The sequence below is a fragment of the Populus euphratica genome, unplaced genomic scaffold (assembly GCF_000495115.2).
Source record: "Populus euphratica unplaced genomic scaffold, PopEup_1.0 scaffold103.1, whole genome shotgun sequence".
In the NCBI taxonomy this organism is placed as follows: domain Eukaryota; kingdom Viridiplantae; phylum Streptophyta; class Magnoliopsida; order Malpighiales; family Salicaceae; genus Populus; species Populus euphratica.
In genome coordinates, this window is record NW_011499891.1 from 19281 (window position 1) to 40462 (window position 21182).

Sequence of the window (21182 nt, forward strand, 5' to 3'; positions counted from 1 at the left end):
TTATTTTTATTATTATTTATTTTATTTGAAATAATTTATGAAATTATATTTTTTTAATTTCATTCTTATTTAAATTTTTAATTTGTAAAATTTGTTATTCATTATTTTAATAAACTTGAAAAAAAATATTAATAAATTATTTTTCAACTTATTTTTCATGATATAACCAAATATTAGAAAGTATTTTCTATTATACTATTAAACATCAAAAAATAATTTATTTTTTTAAATTTATTTTTTAAATATAAATTATTTTTCAGTAAATAAATGAGTCTTAATTTAAATATAGATGATGATCGTAAAGAAAAGAGATTTAAGCTACATGTATGTATAAAATTGATAAGCATTTTTTTTTTTTGTAAAAAAATAAAAAGAATTGTGCCCAACCTTTGTGGTTTATAATATTATGGTGGAGAAGCCCAGAAACTCGGCATAAGGACTGCACGATAGAACATTCTTCACATCTTTCACCACATACCATTTTTTCTTTGTTTAGCCGTAAGTGATAAACATTTTCTTCTTTGAAAAAATAGAAATAAAAGCTCCTTTATTATTTCAATGAAAGTGATCAAACCATCATTAATTCAACACACAAGACTTTGAACGGACATGATTATTAATTTTACCAGAAATTAGAATAGCGAGGAACCAAAAAAGCTGAGAATCATTCTTGCTTTACGACTAAAAGATTTACAAAGCAATTCAGGAACAGGAAATGGTATTTTTTTACCCTGTGGAATTGATAAGAAAGTGATTCAGAATTTAGGGTTTTCACTAATTTGAAGGTATGAAAATTCAAACCATGAGGAATTGGTGTGCAAATTGCTCACTCTAACACATGGCTTTTCAACACTCTCCCTGTTTGAAACGTTCACGGAATTAAAACCCATCATACCCATCGAATTCTATCTCCCTCTACCTCTCCTATTCTTCTCTTCCTCTTAGCTAGTGTTCATTTAATTTGGCTAATAATCAATTAGACATTTGAGATTGATTTCCTTGGCCTGCGATTGATGATTTTTCACATGGATCCTTTTTAATCTCTACTCTTGGAGCTCTTAATTCACCAAGCTATTAATTAATTCGAAACAAAAGTAGGGGAAAGGATCAACCCTCTAGAGATGTTTTGGATTCGATAGTAGTGGAATATAATGGTGAAGACTTCTATGTATTGATTGATGATTAATTAAATTTGATGGATATGTTGCTTTATTCTTTCTAAGCAAAACTCGTTTCATTTTGATGTATTAATAATTAAATGATCAATACTCTTGGAATCTTGATTCCCTTTCGGCATTTCTTAAATTGAAAAAAGAAAAAAGAATTGCATACGTCGATTATTTCTTAGGTGAGAGTGAGCATATATATATATATGCTAATAATAATAATAATAATGAAAATTTAAAGCTTTAAAACTTCATTGCTCATGAGGTTTTAAAACTTTAAAATTTTATAGTGAAATACTGCTTTTTCTTTGATGAATTTTTATAATTTATGCGTAATCTTCTTTATGTGTTCTTATCTATATCCGTCAACGTACTCATAAATTATTAATTAAAAATAAACGATTGGATTGATGATCTGGGGGAGGATAGTATCTCTTATCTCGTCATTGCCTCCTGACATCTTGATTGACATAGAATTTATTAATGTTTTTATTAGAAATTTAAAGTTTTAAAACATGATCAATAATTCAAAGATCACCAGTATTTCCGTACATATCTTATCATCAAGTGTGAGGGTTGGCAGATAAGCCACTCGTGTTTTTTTTTGCTTTTTAGTTCCTTTGCTGATCTTCATCACAATCAAAAGTCACCCTTAATCGTTAAAGGCAAATTGAGATTAAAGTAGTGCTTCATGGAGCCGATGCTATAAGCATCGAACAGTACAGACGGTGAAGGTTATCCACTACCAGAAGAAGATTTGAATTCTGAGCTTTGATTTGAAGCACTTGAGTTCGTCACCATATACTGCATGTTAAATTGAACACATGATAAGGGATTTACTAGATTGTTCGTGCCAAAAACATTCAATCAACGTTAACAAAAAAAAAAAAATTAATAAAGAATTTCAGGTGCGCATGTGTGTTTATTATATAATATAAAAAAAACAATAATAATAAACTGATTAAATAAATAAAAAATAATAACGAAGACATATGAAAAAAAAATCTATGTAAAAAAATTAATAAAGCTTAATTTCTATCTAATCTAATAATGAATGATGAAATTAAATAAAATTATAAAAAAATTTAGTCTTGAGTAAATATGTCAAATTTATAAACTTGATTCATGAAATATAAATAACATCATAAAAATAAATTAAAAAAATATAAAATTTAATTCTCAATAAATTTAATGTATAATGATAAAATTAAAAAAAAAACATAAAAACACAAAAAATAAACACCGCAACCTAAAATAATATGAATGTAATAATCTAATATAAAGCAAGGTAAAAAAAATTATGTAGCACAATTCCCAAACTAACTCAATAAAAAAAAATTAAAAAATATTAATATAAATTTTTTTTACACAATTCCCAAACTAACTCAATAAAAAATATTAAAAAATATTCATATAAAAAAATTTAAAAAAAAATACTTGCATGAAAAATACTTGTCAATATTATAAAAACACATCTCTTGACCATGATTATGAAAATATATACAATACATTTCTAATTCATCTAAGAATTAAAAAAAATTAAAACAAATCAAAACAAAAATGTTCAACATCAAATCTGGAAAAAAAATATCAAATTCTAAAAAATGAACAAAAAATGACCTAAATAAATTGCAGTTTAAACATCAAATATACAATTTAGATCATAAAAATACGACAACCTTTTAAAAAGCAAAAGAAAAAAAAAATATAAAGCTTAATTTCTAGTTAGATCAAGTTATGGGTTGTGAGGTAAACATAACCCAAAAAATTATAAAATTTAATTTTTAATAAATTTAATATAGAAAGATAAAATAAAAAACCAACAAATTTGAGTAAGATTCTTAAACCTTGCTGCTTGAATCATGTAAATAAGATAACTAATAAAAAACAAAACAGAAAATATCATGAAACTTAATTTTTAAACCAATCAAGGCAAATTATAAAAGCAAAATAATTTAAATAATAAATAAAAAAATCATGAAAAATCAAAATAACTCATTAGTTGACACGGATATTGCACGTGCTAGCAAAGTTGTCATTGCTTATTGACTCCATGTCATTATATTATTTTAGTTTTGATTTTGATATTTTAATACTTAATTATTTTATATTAATAAAATTTTATTTTATCAAATTAAACAGTTAATTAAGCATTATAAGTTTTTCTTGATATTGTGAGCTTTCTATATCTAGACAACTATAATAAACAAGGGTAACGTGGAAGGATCAAACAAACTTTTCGTAATCGTGAACTTTGGATGTCATTAATTTCATTGGCTTCCAATGATACAAGGAGGTACAATCCCGAGTCACCCCAGACCTCTCTTCGATCTGTCGGCCAACAAGGCCCGCGCATTATTCAATCAGTAGGCCATTGGCGGCCGAGCGAAACAACAGACCCTTCTGTCTAATTTTCATAGGGCGGCCTCCAAAACAGGCTCATGCGAGCACGATGAAAAATATGGCTTTGATAGCTATAGCCTAACAAATTTGATTTAAATATGAATTGATGATACACACTTCTTGTCTTCTAACTCTCACCAATGGCAGAAAAACATTGTTTTATCTAATTTATAGTTAAATTAATTAGATTTTAAATTTACTTTTTAAAAATTATCAGTTTAATTTTTACAAACTTCAAAATTATTAGAAAATTATTATTTTTAAAATTTTAAAAAATTATTTAAAATACACATAAACTAATATTAAACCTCCATCATTACCAAAAAAAAAAACCCAAACATTGCTTCCATCCATGGCAGGAAGTCACATGATTTCAGCCGGAAATCAAGCATAGAAAGGATTGTTTTAGAGAAATAAATCCCATTCAAAGTACTGTATATTGAATGATATGGCTATATAATAATTTTATATTTGGTAGCTTATTTTAGTTAAATTCAAATCTAAATGAAAGCAGCTTTTTTTATTGTATGTAATTAGTAACTCAATATTCCTTCTTTGACCATTTAGTGAACCATAAACAATAATATAGTTGAAGAAAAGTAAAGCCAGAGATGATAAATAAATGAAGCAACCGAAAAATAGTTTAAGGCTGCATTTGTTATGGATATTTATTTGCAAATTGGTTTAAATTATTTGTTTGCTTTTAACTAAAAAAAAATAAAAACATACATACTTAAATAATAACATTTTTCTTCATATTGAGAATCAATAGGCCTTTGGATTACATGATACGGTAGCCTTCCCTCTTTTTTTTAAAGCCTACAAGATCTAGGAAAAAAATCAATTATTTAAATGTTTATTATAAGGGTGAGAAAATTAATCAAATTATCTGGAACATCTCTAAAAATTGACCAATTAAATGGGTTTTTTTTTTTCAATAATTTAGTTGGAAAACTTAAAAACAAAATTTGATTCAATTTGGTTTTTATTTCAAAAACCAAAACTAAATAAACCATTACCAGAAATTTGACGAATACAAATGGAACCGGTGAAATTTTTTCGTCGGTATATTGTAATGAATTTTACCAACATAATTTTTCATCATTATATCCATCGGCATATATCAAGAAAATTGCAATGAAAAAGAAATAAAAAACTAAAAAAATACGATGATATGTAACTTTTACCTATGAAAATAATTCATTGGTATATACCGACGGAATTATAAACAATATTGTAGTGAAATTCATAAAGACAAATCATACGGTGACATGATATTTTTTACAAATAAAAACTGAAGGAATGCCCAATGAAACAATTCCGTCAGTAAATCCATCGGTAATATTTAATTTATGATTTGGCAATTGACTCTCTTCTTCCCCTCCCTCATTTTTCTTTTTTTTTTCTATGCATTTTTTCTATAACAAATGAACACCCCCTCAATTTCAACATAATTCAACCTCTCACAATAAATTCAGTTACCACAATACTCAGTTTATAAGTGTCTGTGTTCTAATTTAAATTTTATTGAGGATTCTCCACCTTAAGAAACCAAATCGACCATTTTTTTATTTGAACATAATTTTTAAATTTTATTTTTTTGCATATTTTTGTAGTATATGTATTTTGTTTGGATTTTTGCTTATTTTATAGTTTTTTTTTTCATTTAATTGTTTTGTATACATTTATGATTTGTACATGTTATGATTTGTTTTAGATTTTATAAAATTATATTTGTTTGTAAATTAATGAAACTTATATCAAATTTTTGACTTCGGCGTTTTGTGATGAAATAAATTATGGTTTATTTAACATGTTTGTTTTTATATTTTCTCAATTTTATTGTTGAGTTATAATTTTCAATAAATATGTAGTAATTTGAATTTATATAAATATATAATTGATAATGAATTAAGAGAATTATTAAAATAGATTGAATATGATTAAGTTGAGCCAATATTTTTACAAATTTATTTAGTTAACGTATTTAATTAAAACATGTTGTCATAATTATTTAAATAAATTTGATATAAGTAATGGATGTATCAAGATTCACTATAAGGGTTGCGGGAGACAGATTATTGTAATGGGATTCAAGATTTTATTAATTATGTATTATCTAATCCAAAAAAGTTAGTGGGGACAATATTAGATACTTATGCAAGAGGTGCAAAAATAAAAAATTTATCGATTCAAATGTTGTAATGATGCATCTTCTACAAAAATGGTTCGTGGAAAAATACATATGTAGGTATGCAAATGGAGAACTATATGTTCCTTACAAGACCATGATAGAGAGAATGGTCGAGTTAACTTATAGTACTAGCAACGTGTATGGAGTTGTAGATGAAAATAGTAGTTCTTATGGAAATATGGTTATGAATGTGATGAGAATAAATTAGAGTCATACCGGTTACTATCCAATTGTAAATGAAGAACTTAATGCAAAGCAATCAAGTTTTTTTTTATCTTTTGAAAGATTCCAACGAACCATAATGAAATTGTTGAATTAAAAGATTCCAACGAACCATAATGGAATTATGGAATTAATCATAGTAAATTACGATCGTTGCACAAGTTTTCACCATTAAGTAGGATCATGGTTTAAGCGTTGCTCGTTATGGTATAATTGTTGAATGAATGTGAAATATTTTACCTAAAGGAAACAGGCTGAAAGAGAACTTATATATCGCCAAATCCATAATGAAACCCCTCAGTTTAGAATATTATAAAATTAACATATTTCCAAACTTCTGCATGTTGTATTACCTTGAAAATGCAAAGTCAACCAAGTACAAAACATATAGGCATTCTTCAACCGAATACAAAACATATAATCATTCGTGTTTCTGTAGGGAAAAGACTTTTGTTGCACACAGAAAACTTAGAAACTTTCCAAACATACCTAGACTACAGAGCATTCGTGTTTCTGCAGGGAAAAGACTTTTGTTGCACACAGAAAACTTAGATACTTTCCAAACATACCTAGACTACAGATTTTATTCATCTTACCAAAGATTGATGAACATATGACATGACACCAATCACATGATGTGATGGATGTAGTAATGGTGCATCATTCTAATAGTAAAGCCTGGAAACACTTTAACAGTGTGAATCCTCAATTTTCAGTGAAATCAAGAAACGTGCATCTTGAGTTATGTATAGACGAATTCAATATATTAAATGGGTTTTTAATTTTTTTTTCAATAATTTAGTTGGAAAACTTAAAAATAAAATTTGATTCAATTTGGTTTTGATATCAAAACCCAAAATTAAATAAACCATTACCAAAAATTTAACAAATACAAATGGAATCGGTGAAATTTTTTCGTCGGTACATTGCAATGAATTTTATCAATATAATTTTTCATCATTATATCCGTCGGCATATATCAAGAAAATTGCAGTGAGAAAGAAATAAAAAAACTAAAAAAATATGATGATATGTAACTTTTACCTATAAAAATAATTCATCGGTATATACTGACAGAATTATAAACAATATTGTAGTGAAATTCATAAAAGCAAATCATACGGTGACATGATATTTTTTACAGATAGAAATCGAAGGAATACCTAATGAAACAATTCCGTCAGTAAATCCATCGATAATATTTAATTTATGAATTAACAATCAACTCTCTTCTCCCCCTCCCTCATTTTTCTTTTTTCTTTTTCTTATGTATTTTTTCTGTAACAAACGAACACCCCCTCAATTTCAGCATAATTCAACCTCTCATAATAAATTTGGTTATCATAATACTCAGTTTGTCAGTATTCGAATTCTAGTTTTAATTTTATTGAGGATTCTTCACCTTAAGGAAACAAATATACCCTTTTTTTATTTGAACATAATTTTTACATATTTTGTTTTTCCATATTCTTGTAGAATATGTATTTTTTTTTGGATTTTTACTTTTTTTCTATAGTTTTTTTCATATAATTGTTTTGTATGGATTTATAATTTGTACATGTTATGGTTTGTTTTAAATTTTATAAAATTATATTTGTTTATAAATTAATAAAACTTATGTCGAATTTTTGATTTTAGTGTTTTGTGATGAAATAAATAATGGTTTATTCAATAGGTTTGTTTTTATATTTTCTCAATTTTATTGTTGAGTTATAATTTTCAATAAATATGTAGTAATTTGAATTTATATAAATATATAATTGATAATGAATTAAGAGAATTATTAAAATAGATTGAATAAGATTAAGTTGAGCCAATATTTTTGCAAATTTATTTAGTTAACGTATTTAATTAAAACATGTTGTCATAATTATTTAAATAAATTTGATATAAGTAATGGATGTATCAAGATTCACTATAAGGGTTGCGGGAGACAGATTATTGTAATGGGATTCAAGATTTTATTAATTATGTATTATCTAATCCAAAAAAGTTAGTGGGGACAATATTAGATACTTATGCAAGAGGTGCAAAAATAAAAAATTTATCGATTCAAATGTTGTAATGATGCATCTTCTACAAAAATGGTTCGTGGAAAAATACATATGTAGGTATGCAAATGGAGAACTATATGTTCCTTACAAGACCATGATAGAGAGAATGGTCGAGTTAACTTATAGTACTAGCAACGTGTATGGAGTTGTAGATGAAAATAGTAGTTCTTATGGAAATATGGTTATGAATGTGATGAGAATAAATTAGAGTCATACCGGTTACTATCCAATTGTAAATGAAGAACTTAATGCAAAGCAATCAAGTTTTTTTTTATCTTTTGAAAGATTCCAACGAACCATAATGAAATTGTTGAATTAAAAGATTCCAACGAACCATAATGGAATTATGGAATTAATCATAGTAAATTACGATCGTTGCACAAGTTTTCATCATTAAGTAGGATCATGGTTTAAGCGTTGCTCGTTATGGTATAATTGTTGAATGAATGTGAAATATTTTACCTAAAGGAAACAGGCTGAAAGAGAACTTATATATCGCCAAATCCATGATGAAACCCCTCAGTTTAGAATATTATAAAATTAACATATTTCCAAACTTCTGCATGTTGTATTACCTTGAAAATGCAAAGTCAACCAAGTACAAAACATATAGGCATTCTTCAACCGAATACAAAACATATAATCATTCGTGTTTCTGTAGGGAAAAGACTTTTGTTGCACACAGAAAACTTAGAAACTTTCCAAACATACCTAGACTACAGAGCATTCGTGTTTCTGCAGGGAAAAGACTTTTGTTGCACACAGAAAACTTAGATACTTTCCAAACATACCTAGACTACAGATTTTATTCATCTTACCAAAGATTGATGAACATATGACATGACACCAATCACATGATGTGATGGATGTAGTAATGGTGCATCATTCTAATAGTAAAGCCTGGAAACACTTTAACAGTGTGAATCCTCAATTTTCAGTGAAATCAAGAAACGTGCATCTTGAGTTATGTATAGACGAATTCAATATATTAAATGGGTTTTTAATTTTTTTTTCAATAATTTAGTTGGAAAACTTAAAAACAAAATTTGATTCAATTTGGTTTTGATATCAAAACCCAAAATTAAATAAACCATTACCAAAAATTTAACAAATACAAATGGAATCGGTGAAATTTTTTCGTCGGTACATTGCAATGAATTTTATCAATATAATTTTTCATCATTATATCCGTCGGCATATATCAAGAAAATTGCAGTGAGAAAGAAATAAAAAAACTAAAAAAATATGATGATATGTAACTTTTACCTATAAAAATAATTCATCGGTATATACTGACAGAATTATAAACAATATTGTAGTGAAATTCATAAAGGCAAATCATACGGTGACATGATATTTTTTACAAATAAAAACTGAAGGAATGCCCAATGAAACAATTCCGTCAGTAAATCCATCGATAATATTTAATTTATGAATTAACAATCAACTCTCTTCTCCCCCTCCCTCATTTTTCTTTTTTCTTTTTCTTATGTATTTTTTCTGTAACAAACGAACACCCCCTCAATTTCAGCATAATTCAACCTCTCATAATAAATTTGGTTATCATAATACTCAGTTTGTCAGTATTCGAATTCTAGTTTTAATTTTATTGAGGATTCTTCGCCTTAAGGAAACAAATATACCCTTTTTTTATTTGAACATAATTTTTACATATTTTGTTTTTCCATATTCTTGTAGAATATGTATTTTTTTTTGGATTTTTACTTTTTTTCTATAGTTTTTTTCATATAATTGTTTTGTATGGATTTATAATTTGTACATGTTATGGTTTGTTTTAAATTTTATAAAATTATATTTGTTTATAAATTAATAAAACTTATGTCGAATTTTTGATTTTAGTGTTTTGTGATGAAATAAATAATGGTTTATTCAATAGGTTTGTTTTTATATTTTCTCAATTTTATTGTCGGGTTATAATTTTCAACCAATGTGTAGAAATTTAAATTTGTATAAATATATAATTGATAATAAATTAAGAGAACTATTAAAAGAGATTGAATAAGATTGAGTTTAGCTAATATTGTTTTAAATTTATTTAGTTAATATATTTAATTAAAACATGTTGTCATCGTCATTTGAATAGGTTTAATATAAGTAATGGATGATCATTCATGAATGCATCAATATTTACCCCAAGGGTTGCGGAGGACAGATTACTATAATGAGATTCAAGATTTTATTAATTACCCACTATCTAATCCAAAAATATTAGTAGAGATGGTATTAGATACTCATTTAAGAGATGTAGAAATAAAAAATTTATCGATTCAAATATTATAATGATGCACATCTTTTGCAAAAAGAGTTCATGAAAAAATACTCATTTATGTTGGTATGCAAACGAAGAACCAAATGTTTCTTACATGATCATGACAGAGAGAATGGTTGGGTCAACTTCTAGTACTAGCAACATGCATAGAATTGTAAATGAAAATTGTAATTCTTATAAAATATAATTATGGATGTGATGAGAATAAATCAAGATTATACCGGTTAATGTCCAATTGTAAATGAAAAACTTAATATAGAACAACCAAGTTGTTTAATCTTTTAAAAGATTCTAATAAACTATAATGGAATTGTTTAACTAATTATAGTAAATTACGATTGTTGCACATGTTTTCACCATTAAGTCGGATCATAGCTTAAGCGGTGTATGTTATGATAGAATTGTTGAATGGATGAGAAACATTTTACCTAAAGGAAATGGGTTGAGAGGGAACTTATATACTATCAAGTCCATGATGAAACCCCTTGGTCTAGAATATTACAAAATTAACACGTATCCAAACTTTTACATGTTGTACTACCTTAAAAATACAAAGTCAACCAAGTACAAAACATATAGACATTCTCGTTATAAACCCAAAATTGACAGGGAAAAGACTCTGTTTGCACATAAAAAACTTAGATGCTTCCCAAAATCTAAACTATAGAAGTTATTCATATCATCGAAGATTGATGAACACATGACATGACACCAATAACATGATGTGATAGATGGAATGATGGTGTACCATTCTAATAATAAAAGCCTAGAAACACTTTAACAATTTTAACAATATGAATCTTCAATTTTCAATGAAATCAATGAACATGCATCTTGAATTATATACCGACGAATTCAACATATTCGAGTCATTTATTGCTTTTTATTTTTTTGTTGGCTAGTATATTGATATTTAATATTCTGTTGGGAATTATGTTGGTAAAATCTAATACAAAAGACAACAACCACAATAGACAGAGCTTCATCTTCTTTATTCTTCTTCTTTCATACCCCCTCTCTATTTTTTTTTCTTCACTCTTTTTTATGTTCATGACCCAAGCTGAAATAAGCATCATTTTCTCTTCTCATCCTAAGATATGTTGTCTTTATTTTTCTCTTTATTTTCCTATTTTTCATGTTTTTTAACAATTTCTTTTCATTTCTTTTGTTTTTTTTTTAATTCTCAACCAACACTAACCACACCATAAACACAAGAATTTTTATTCCTTTTTCTCCTTTATTTTGTTTGTTTTGCTTACTTTTGTTAAATTTTATGTTGAATGTTAGTTGTTATTTAAATAAAATTTTCATTATTTTGAATACTTTTAGTATTTGTTTTTCAACTTCAATTAAATGTGTAGGATTAATTTAATTATTGTTTAATTTTTTCCTGTTAATCAGTGTAAATGCCACAAGGAAAGTCTATTTACATGTCATGAGGACATCATCACTTCTTGTTATTCTAGCAATGATGCTGATGACCTCAAGTCATTAGGTGTCAAACATGAATAGATAGTGAGGGCACGTGCATCGACTTATAATGCAGGTTTGTCGAGTTTGATGTCACAATGTTAGGGGGGTCCTTTCACAATGAAACTCATTTACCACAAGTATGAGGATCAGTGGATAGGACAACATTTCAATGTAAGAATGATTTTCTTGCTTTCATAACATGTTTAATAATTTTTTAAAAATAATTTTATTTAATGGATGTAATTTTAGGCCTATAAACATTGAGGCTACGAGAACAATCACATCAAATTTTAAATTGTTGATGGAAATTCTATTGTTTTAATAGAGTCAGGTTTTCAAACATTCTGAATGGAAACCAAGGCTAATATATGGTTTTCAAAGTTTAAGATTAGTATCAACTTAAAAATTTATTATTATGTTAATTTGATTAGTTTATTGAAATTATTGAAATTTTCCTCTTATAATTTTTATTGCAAGGGAAAATTTAAATGAGAGAGAGTTGATGATAATATTGCGAGGAGAGGGTTTGAGAGAATCATGTTGCAACTAGATAAGATTAAAATCAAGATAATTTATTTATTTCAAATATTAATTTTTTTTTTTATTTACTAACAAATAATTTATTGATAACATATAAGTTGCATGATTTTTGTTACTAGGCATAAAAGAAAGCAAAAAAATACGTGAAAGAAAGCAAGCTTCTAATTTAGAATGACATGACAGTTTGGAATGATTCCAGACCACCATATGTCTCTGAGTATGTATAAGCCAATGCACTTTTAAGTACTAATCAAGTATGTATAAGTGGGCTACATTTAGCACATGACGTTCACGTGTTTCACTTGACTATTATAATCTGGTTTAGAGAATCAACATCGATATGTTCACTGTTATGTTTCGTTCATTCGCATGCGAAATGGATGATAAGATTTTTTTTACTATTTCTATTTTTTTATTTGTTCTTCTTTGTAAATATAATTAACTAAAAATATTTTTATCTTGCAGGCTATGGTTCTTAGGCTTAAGTCAAGCTCATTGAAACTTTTTGTTGAAATTCATATACAAAGTGATGACCGCTAAAAAAGGGTGTAATAGTTCATGGATAGCCGAACTCAACTCTTAACGATAAGTTGGTTTTCATCTGATTTTTTTATGAAGTTATAATTTCCTTCATTTAATGAATTTATTTTTTCTTTCTAAGATACATATAACAATTTCCTAAAAGAGAGATATAATAACGATTATTTGACTTATTTGAATCTCGATCTAGATTTATGAATGAAGGTGGGATCGTCCTATAAGCCCGATAGAAATCGTATGTATGGACTCTCTAACACTACGACTAAGAACTTGTGGATGACCTATAGTGTTTCAACCATTAGATGCTCGCCATCAGTTCTGAGCACTCAAACTCTCCCAAGTTCGAGGCGATGCTAGACTACTGAGTATAAGATCGAACGACCCATATCAATGAAAAATATAAATAACTCACTGCGGATTATAGAGAAATATGTTGAGTGGTAATGGAGAGAAGATCACACGAGGGTAGTCTATGTGCTCATCTTTATTAGCCCCACGATCTCAATAACAACTAGCCTCCTTTTCCTTCAGCGCCATCTTTGTTTTAGATTTATTGTATTTAAACGTACAAATATTTAAATTGTATATTCCAGAGAATTGAAAAAGAATTATTGTAAATATCACTGCTATTATTAACTTTTTGATGAAATTATAGGTAGTATTCCATCAGTGATATGTTATATTTATTGATGGATATACTGACGAATAAATAAGAACATTGATAAAATCGTATTTGGTATTTTTTTCAGTTATATGGTAAACTTTCTAAGGATAATACCGATAAAATGAAACAGATAAGTTTTTTACGTAGTTTTTCTATCTATAAATCCATTGGTAAATTTATTATTGGCATACTAAAAATTATCAACGACAATTTTTTTGATGAACTGTTTATGTCTGTGAGCCCACCAGTAAAATATTTACCGATAAACTATGAGTGTAAATACTAATAAAAAATTATCATTAAAACTTTTAAATCCGATAATAAATTAAACTAACTCAAACTAATTGAGCTGAATCAAATCAAACAAAACCAAAATAAATCATTTCAAACTAAAGAAAAAAAATCAGTTGGCTAGATATTTGAGTCCAAATCATACCGTTCGAACTGAAATTCGCCTCTAATATATTATCATATGAAAATGTTCCTACATATCAAATCATGTGTCTATAAACATTATGGATTATACTTCGTAATCATAACTGACCAGTTTTCCGCGCGCATGTTTCTAGTTAACTTGTACCTCTCTCTTCGTTTTCGATCGTTTCTAAGCAAATCTTTGTTGCCGATCACCAAGCAGCAAATTCAGCAAGTCCCCTGCTTTAAGCAACTTTTTAGTGGGCTTGCTCCAAGAAATTCTCCACAGTTATATATGTCTCTTCTTGTATGCAACTTCAGTACGTGGTCAAATGTCTAAAAAAAGGTGGTCAATAGTATTTTCTTTTATCAATTGTCACACTTTAATAGCAGTTATAGATAGTTCCAAACATGCTGTTGTTCAACCATTTCAACAAAATATCAGCTGGATTTTATGTCGAGGAAAAAAAAACACAGAGAGAGCATGAACAAGTTGAAGTCTAGAAGAATTGCCGCATGTAGTAAGAAGATTAAATTATTATTATAACATCAAGGACAGACAGACAGTTGAGCAGAAATGGATTCCAATAACTTACCTCCATATTTTGGTACCTGCCTTGACCCCTAGCTCCTTAGCTTTTAATTATTGAGATTGTCGTTAAGGAAAGTTCTCCACGAGAGAGAATAAAACACTAACATTTGTTGAGCTAAGGAAAAAAAAAATTATTAGGCTCTACTTCGGCACTGCTTGGAAACATGTTTTTAAATTATTTTTTTTATTAAAATTTAATATATTATATATATTTTGGATAGTTTTGATGTGCTGATATCACAAGATAATTTTTTAAAAATAAAAAATATTATTAACATACATAAAAGTTATTTGGAAAGCAATCACAATCATTTTTATTATATATTTTTAGATTTTATTTTCAAAGAAAAAAAAACACAAGAAAAAATATAAATTATAAGAAGAGAAATTTTTATAATTTTTGTAAGCCTTGAAAAGTAACTAATAAAATATTTTTTCAGAGTATTTTTTTTTCTTGTGTTTTTTTTAAATAAATTCTAAAATATAAGTAATAAAATATCATTAACTACGGTATTAACATAAAAAAAACTTTTGATTTACATCATATTGTCGAGATCTCTTTACTACCAATGTTGAGTAAGTGCTGTTATTAGATTGCGCAAAGGATGGCAATATTTAAGGATAATAAACATGCTAAAGTTGACATTTCAATTGATGAAGGATTTAAAATCAGAGTGATGGCAATAAACAAAGACTTTTCTAGGTAGGAGTTGGTCCCTAAATCCATCCTTCCGATATCGGCCCTCCCCATATAGTAAAGATCAAACTAGATTATTATCATTAATTATTATTATATGAAAATGAGAAAAAAAAAAAAACAGAACATCTACATGTAGTTTCTAGCTAGATATCAATGCAATACGATTTAGAAGAAAACAAAAAGAGTGCTTAAGAAATGTAACCATGTACAGTTTGTAATGGCATCAATATTAGGCTGTATACATCCAAAAGGAAATGTCAAGATATATGTTTCCTTTTCCTACCAGCTTATTCGTATCTATATGTATATATCGACAAGCGTATCTAAATTAATAACGATATGGCTGCTTTATTAATTATAATATAAAGTTGTGGTTCTGCATGTTTACATGCAAGCAATAGGAACAGTGAAGACAATTTAGATGAGAAACTAATGTATCAGCCCCTTATTTCACCACTCTTCCGTCCATCTTTTTGCATTTTTCATGATCAATTTGAGTAATTTTCACTTTCAGAGCGCATATCCATGGGTGCTTCATTCATGCTTGAGGTTTTGTGCTTGTTAACTACTTTGTGTATAGGATTAAACCTAACCCCATGCATGATCTTAATTTGCTTGTCCAAGTGAGCAATCATTAATTTTAACCATCAAGTTCTTATCACAAATAGGGTTTTACTCATAAAGAGGAAAGTAAAGGGAAAAGGATATGCACGCGAAAGTCAACCAATCCTTCTCATTTCATCAAATCTTTCACATTTTTTTGTCTGCTCATCAACTATAACTCATCACCTTACTTGTGCTGTGGGGTCTTCGATATCCCTATTTATACCAACTGCAGAGCCATACTCTGCCATATCATATCAGATGCTTAATTAGCTAAGTTCATTGCTCTGCACTTAAACACACATCTTCATGCCATATCTTGTCTCACATTTTTAGTATTCTCCCTTTAATGGCTTCTCTTCTCTACCTTCCACTCACTCTATTAATCATCCCTTTAATGATCACTACTGCTCAAAATACGCCTTCACCTGGCTACTATCCTAGCTCCCGAATAAGCTCAATTGGCTTTGATCAAGGGTATAGCAACCTTTGGGGTGCTCAGCATCAAAGAGTAGAGCAAGGAACCGTAACAATATGGCTTGATAGTAGCTCAGGTCTTACTAATTTTCTTACTTATATAGCAACCTGTGCTTCTTCTACTCTACTAACACCTGAGAGCATTTTCTCGTTACTTATAATATTAATGGTAATTATACAACAGGTAGTGGTTACAAGTCACTTCATCCATATCGATCAGGATACTTTGGTGCAGCCATCAAGCTTCAACCTGGTTACACTGCTGGAGTGATTACATCTTTCTATGTGAGAGTCACAGGATAGCTAGCTAGATATTGTGTGTGTGCTTGTGCTTGGCTAGTATTGCTCATGCTGTGCTCTTTATTGTGACAGCTTTCGAATAATGAAGCCCATCCTGGGGACCATGATGAAATAGATATTGAGTTCCTGGGAACAACTCCCGATAAGCCATACACTTTGCAGACAAATGTGTACATAAGAGGAAGTGGGGATAGAAACATCATTGGAAGAGAGAAGAAGTTTCATCTGTGGTTCGATCCGACACAAGATTTTCATAATTATGCCATTCTATGGACCCCAAGTGAGATCATGTCAGTACGACTACTTTTTAACACATATATACTCAACCTTTTTTAATTTGTGGTTGGATTTTTTTTCTTTATCTTTTCCCCTTTTCTCAGTGGAGTCTATTTGTTCATTTTATCAATCCATGCAAATATCTCATCCATTTGGGGCTGATAGATGCCCGTGATAAAAGTTCCTTTTTCCAATGGGTTAAATTAACCAGGGAAATTTTGGGGGGCTCATGGGCATTATTTTGCACCAAATTTAACTTGCAGTGACTAATTAATAGTATTATTATTTTTTAATTATTGCAAAGGATATTGTGAAAAGAATGGTGAATCTAATAAAAAAAATGAATACACCAAAATCCTGTCTCCCATAAGTAGCAAACTTTATGCACCCACCACCATTAGAAAAATAAAATAAAATAAAATAAAATTCTAGCTTTCAATAATTATGATGTCCGTGCTTGAACTTTAAATTTATGTAAAATGCTTTTTTTTTTTTTGTTGTACTTAAGTGGTTTTCTTCTTTCATTGATGAACTTTGTCTGATCATGATGTGGACCACGTACAGATTCTTGGTGGACGATGTTCCCATCAGAAGGTATCCAAGAAAAAGCGATGCAACATTTCCTTCAAGGCCAATGTGGGTATATGGCTCAATCTGGGATGCATCGTCGTGGGCCACTGAGGATGGAAAATACAAAGCCGACTATAACTACCAACCCTTCATTGGCAGGTACAAAAACTTCAAAATCGGTGGGTGCACCGCCGATGGGCCTGCCTCTTGCAGCCCACCGTCTGCTTCTCCATCCGGCTCCGGTGGCTTGAGCCAACAGCAGTCCTCGGTGATGGAATGGGTGCAGAGGAACTACTTGGTTTATGACTATTGCAGGGATGGGAAAAGGGACCATACCCAAACACCTGAGTGTTAAAGATTCGAACTCGATCAGTAGAGCTGTAACTCACTGAGCGCGCATAAGTGTGTTAGTATGGTCTCATCTAAACGGCTATGGGCTCTGTTTCCATGGTTTGTTTTCTTCTTCTTTTAGCTATGAGCAGTTTGCTTCGAGTTGGATAGTCTTGAGACGGGTCCCACTTGCCAAGAATGGGTGCAAGAATTGTTGATCGTCCAAGTTTCCAAGAAGTATTCTTCGCTTTTGTTGTTTGTCGTATTGCTTTGTTTGCATTACCCTTGCTTTTATAAAGTTCAAAAAATGGAAGCCTGTTTTATCATCTCTCGAAATATCCAACAGCATTACTCTTTTGTGTGAATTTGGAGACGTCTTTTTATCATCTCTCTCAATGTGCTAAGCTCATCCTGTATAGTTAAAAACAATGCTTGTTTTATAGTTTTAATCATGGTATCAGAAATTTTTCTGAATATATTATATTGACATTGGAAAAAAAAGGAAAAAAAAACTAATTTCGATAATGTACAAGTTAATCCCAAAACACTTCATGTATAATTGTTACAAGAAGTATGCACAAGCGAAAACAATAGTGCATAGGATTTTTCCAAGAACACTTAAATTTTTTGGAAGAAAAAAAAAACAGAGTGACAGACCTGCGTAGAAAAATGGAATACGAGTTTTCATTCTTCCACTTTCAATTTTCAATATAGAACGAAAATAGCACAGAAAGAACTGTAGCTGCTTGTGAAATTCGATTGTCTTACCTGAGTTGGATTTTAGGACAATTCACATGCATTATTATGGTGTATATATGTACTAGCTAGCTTGAATCTTGTGACACCAAATGGGACCACAACCATGCATAGAGCTTTGGTGTCACAAGATTCAAGCTAGCTAGTACATATTTTATCTATGGTAGGTCTCCGTTTCTATGGTCTTCGTTGAGGCTTCCTCAACCAAGAGACGAAAAATTTATCCTATCCCGACAGCATTTGAGATAATAGTTTGGAATTTGCAGACCACCTTTGTATGTGTTTTCAAAGATTTTGGATTCGAGTGCTCTAACTTTTTGTTTGTGAAAACTCTAAGTCATATAACTATGTTCGTGGGGGATTTTTGAGTTTTGATTTCAACATAAATATGATGAAGGTTTATCTAGATGTATATGCGGTATCCGTGGATTCAATATTTTTCATTGAGAGTTAATTCAAAAACAATAAAATTTTTAAATTTACTAATAAATTTTTTTATTAATATTTATATTTATAATCTGTCACCATAAAATTTATCAACAGACTCATGCAAGAAAATCATTTATTAAAAATTATTAAAAAACATAAAACTTCAAAAAAAAATCTAACAATATTTATACAATCATTGAATTTATTGAAAAGTTAAAAAATTTTAAAAACTCCAACAATCTACATTCAATCCTTAAAGAATATAAAATTTTAAAATTTTTCAATAATATTTATACAATTATTAATAACATTATTTTAAAAAATCAATATTTATACAATTATTTAAGAAAAAAATAAAAAAAATACCATCAACATTTATACAATTATTTATAACAAAAAATTACTTAAAAATAAATAAAACACTAAAAACAGAAGGAAAAAAAAGAATCTTATCTTAATACTGAATTTTCTCAAGCCTGAGTAGAGAAAAAAAAGAAACATCTGAACAAATCATTAAATAACAAGAGAAGAAGAGAATGAGAAGAGAGAAAACGCATACTCGTAGAGGAGGAGAGAAGAGAGTGAAATGAGAAAGAAAGATGAAGATTTGGGAGGAGGAGAGAAGAAGTCGGTGAGGGAAAGAGAAAGAAAGATGAAGATTTGGGAGAAAGAGAGAAGAAGTGTGAGGGAAAGAGAAGAAGTGAGGGAAGGAGAAGAAGAGACATGTTTGTCTATTCTAATTCTATGAATTTTAGTCTTTTTATTTGAAGTTTTTTATTGATGATTTTACTAATTATTAATTAAATATTAATATTTTTAATGTTTATGTTGGTATTTTATCTTGTTAAATTTAATTAAAAAATTTCAAAAACACGTGATATTATCAATGTCTTTACTATAAGAAAATTAAAAATTAATATTTTAATTGTTTAATCAGCGTTTTTGTTTGTAAAGTCTTATTAAAATTTTTAATTTAATCTAAAATTTTAAGAAACACGTCATGTATTACCAACAACTTTACCAACAATAAAATAAATATTAATATTTTTTATTTTTCCATCATTTTATTCATCTATAAAGTCTAATTGAAATTTTTGATTTAATCCAAAATTATTCAGAAGTGATCCAACTATCATCAATGCCTTTACCAATAATAAATAAAAAAAATTAATATTTTAATTGTTTCGTTGATGTTTCCATCTATCAAGTCTAATTAAAATTTCAATTTAATCTAAAATTTTTAGAAACCCACCAACTATCATTGGTTACTTTTTAGTTTGTTGATAATTCTGTCTATAAAAAATAATAATAAACAATGCAAGTGAAAAATAAACATTATCTTAACTCTCAAGAAAATACTGATGTAAATTAACCATCAATAATCCCATATATAATAAACAATAATATATATTGTAAGTGAAAAATAAACAATATTTTAGCTCTTAAAAAAATATTGACATACATTAATTATCAGTGATCTCATATATACTAAATAGTAATAAATAAAGCAAGTGATAAGTGAACAACACCTTATACTTCTCAGGAAAACATCAATAAACATTTTTCATCGATGATCTTCTATGCATTGAACACAATAAATAGTGCAATTAAGATGTGAAAAACTTTAATACTCTTTAAAATATACCAACAATCTTAATTTGCTGATATGTTTATTTGTATTTTTCAAGGATATTAGTATTTCTATTAATGAAAAGCAGTTTATTATGTTAGATTACATCTATATTTTTTATATATTTATCATATAAATACTTAAAATAATAGTAGCACACACAACTCAATAATACTAGTTCTATCTATATAAAAAAAAAAGTAGATTATATTTGTATTTCTTTTTTTTTTCAATTTTTTTTGTTTCAACAGTAGCGTATGCATGTACTATATATAGGAAATATATAATTAATTTCTTGTGTAGATAATTTAGAGATGATAAGTATATAATTTATTGCGCGAATAGAAGGATATAGATACAGATATGCCGATAAAACATTATATAAATTGATCAATGTGGCCTTGTTCAGTTTATGAATCTTCAAAAGGCTCGTAACTCAATTGTTCTTGGTGGTCTCGACTCAGCTTGTTAAGAGCTTGAGGCCTTGTCATGTTCGGTCCATCTAGAGAAGACGGTCTCTGAAGTTGGAAGTTCGAACTACATGAGGCTCGGTTTTTTT

At 28.3% G+C, this 21182-nt stretch overlaps 1 protein-coding gene across 1 annotated transcript; it reads left to right on the forward strand.

The window, feature by feature from the left end:
• The first annotated feature begins 16157 nt into the window (after positions 1-16157).
• Positions 16158-18135, forward strand: XTH31 (xyloglucan endo-transglycosylase-related 8). The gene is made up of 4 exons (XM_011033999.1): positions 16158-16409; positions 16517-16617; positions 16705-16922; positions 17473-18135. The coding sequence occupies exons 1-4, from the start codon at positions 16205-16207 to the stop codon at positions 17831-17833; spliced, it is 885 nt and encodes a 294-aa protein (XP_011032301.1). The 5' UTR covers positions 16158-16204; the 3' UTR covers positions 17834-18135.
• The last annotated feature ends 3047 nt before the right edge of the window (positions 18136-21182 follow it).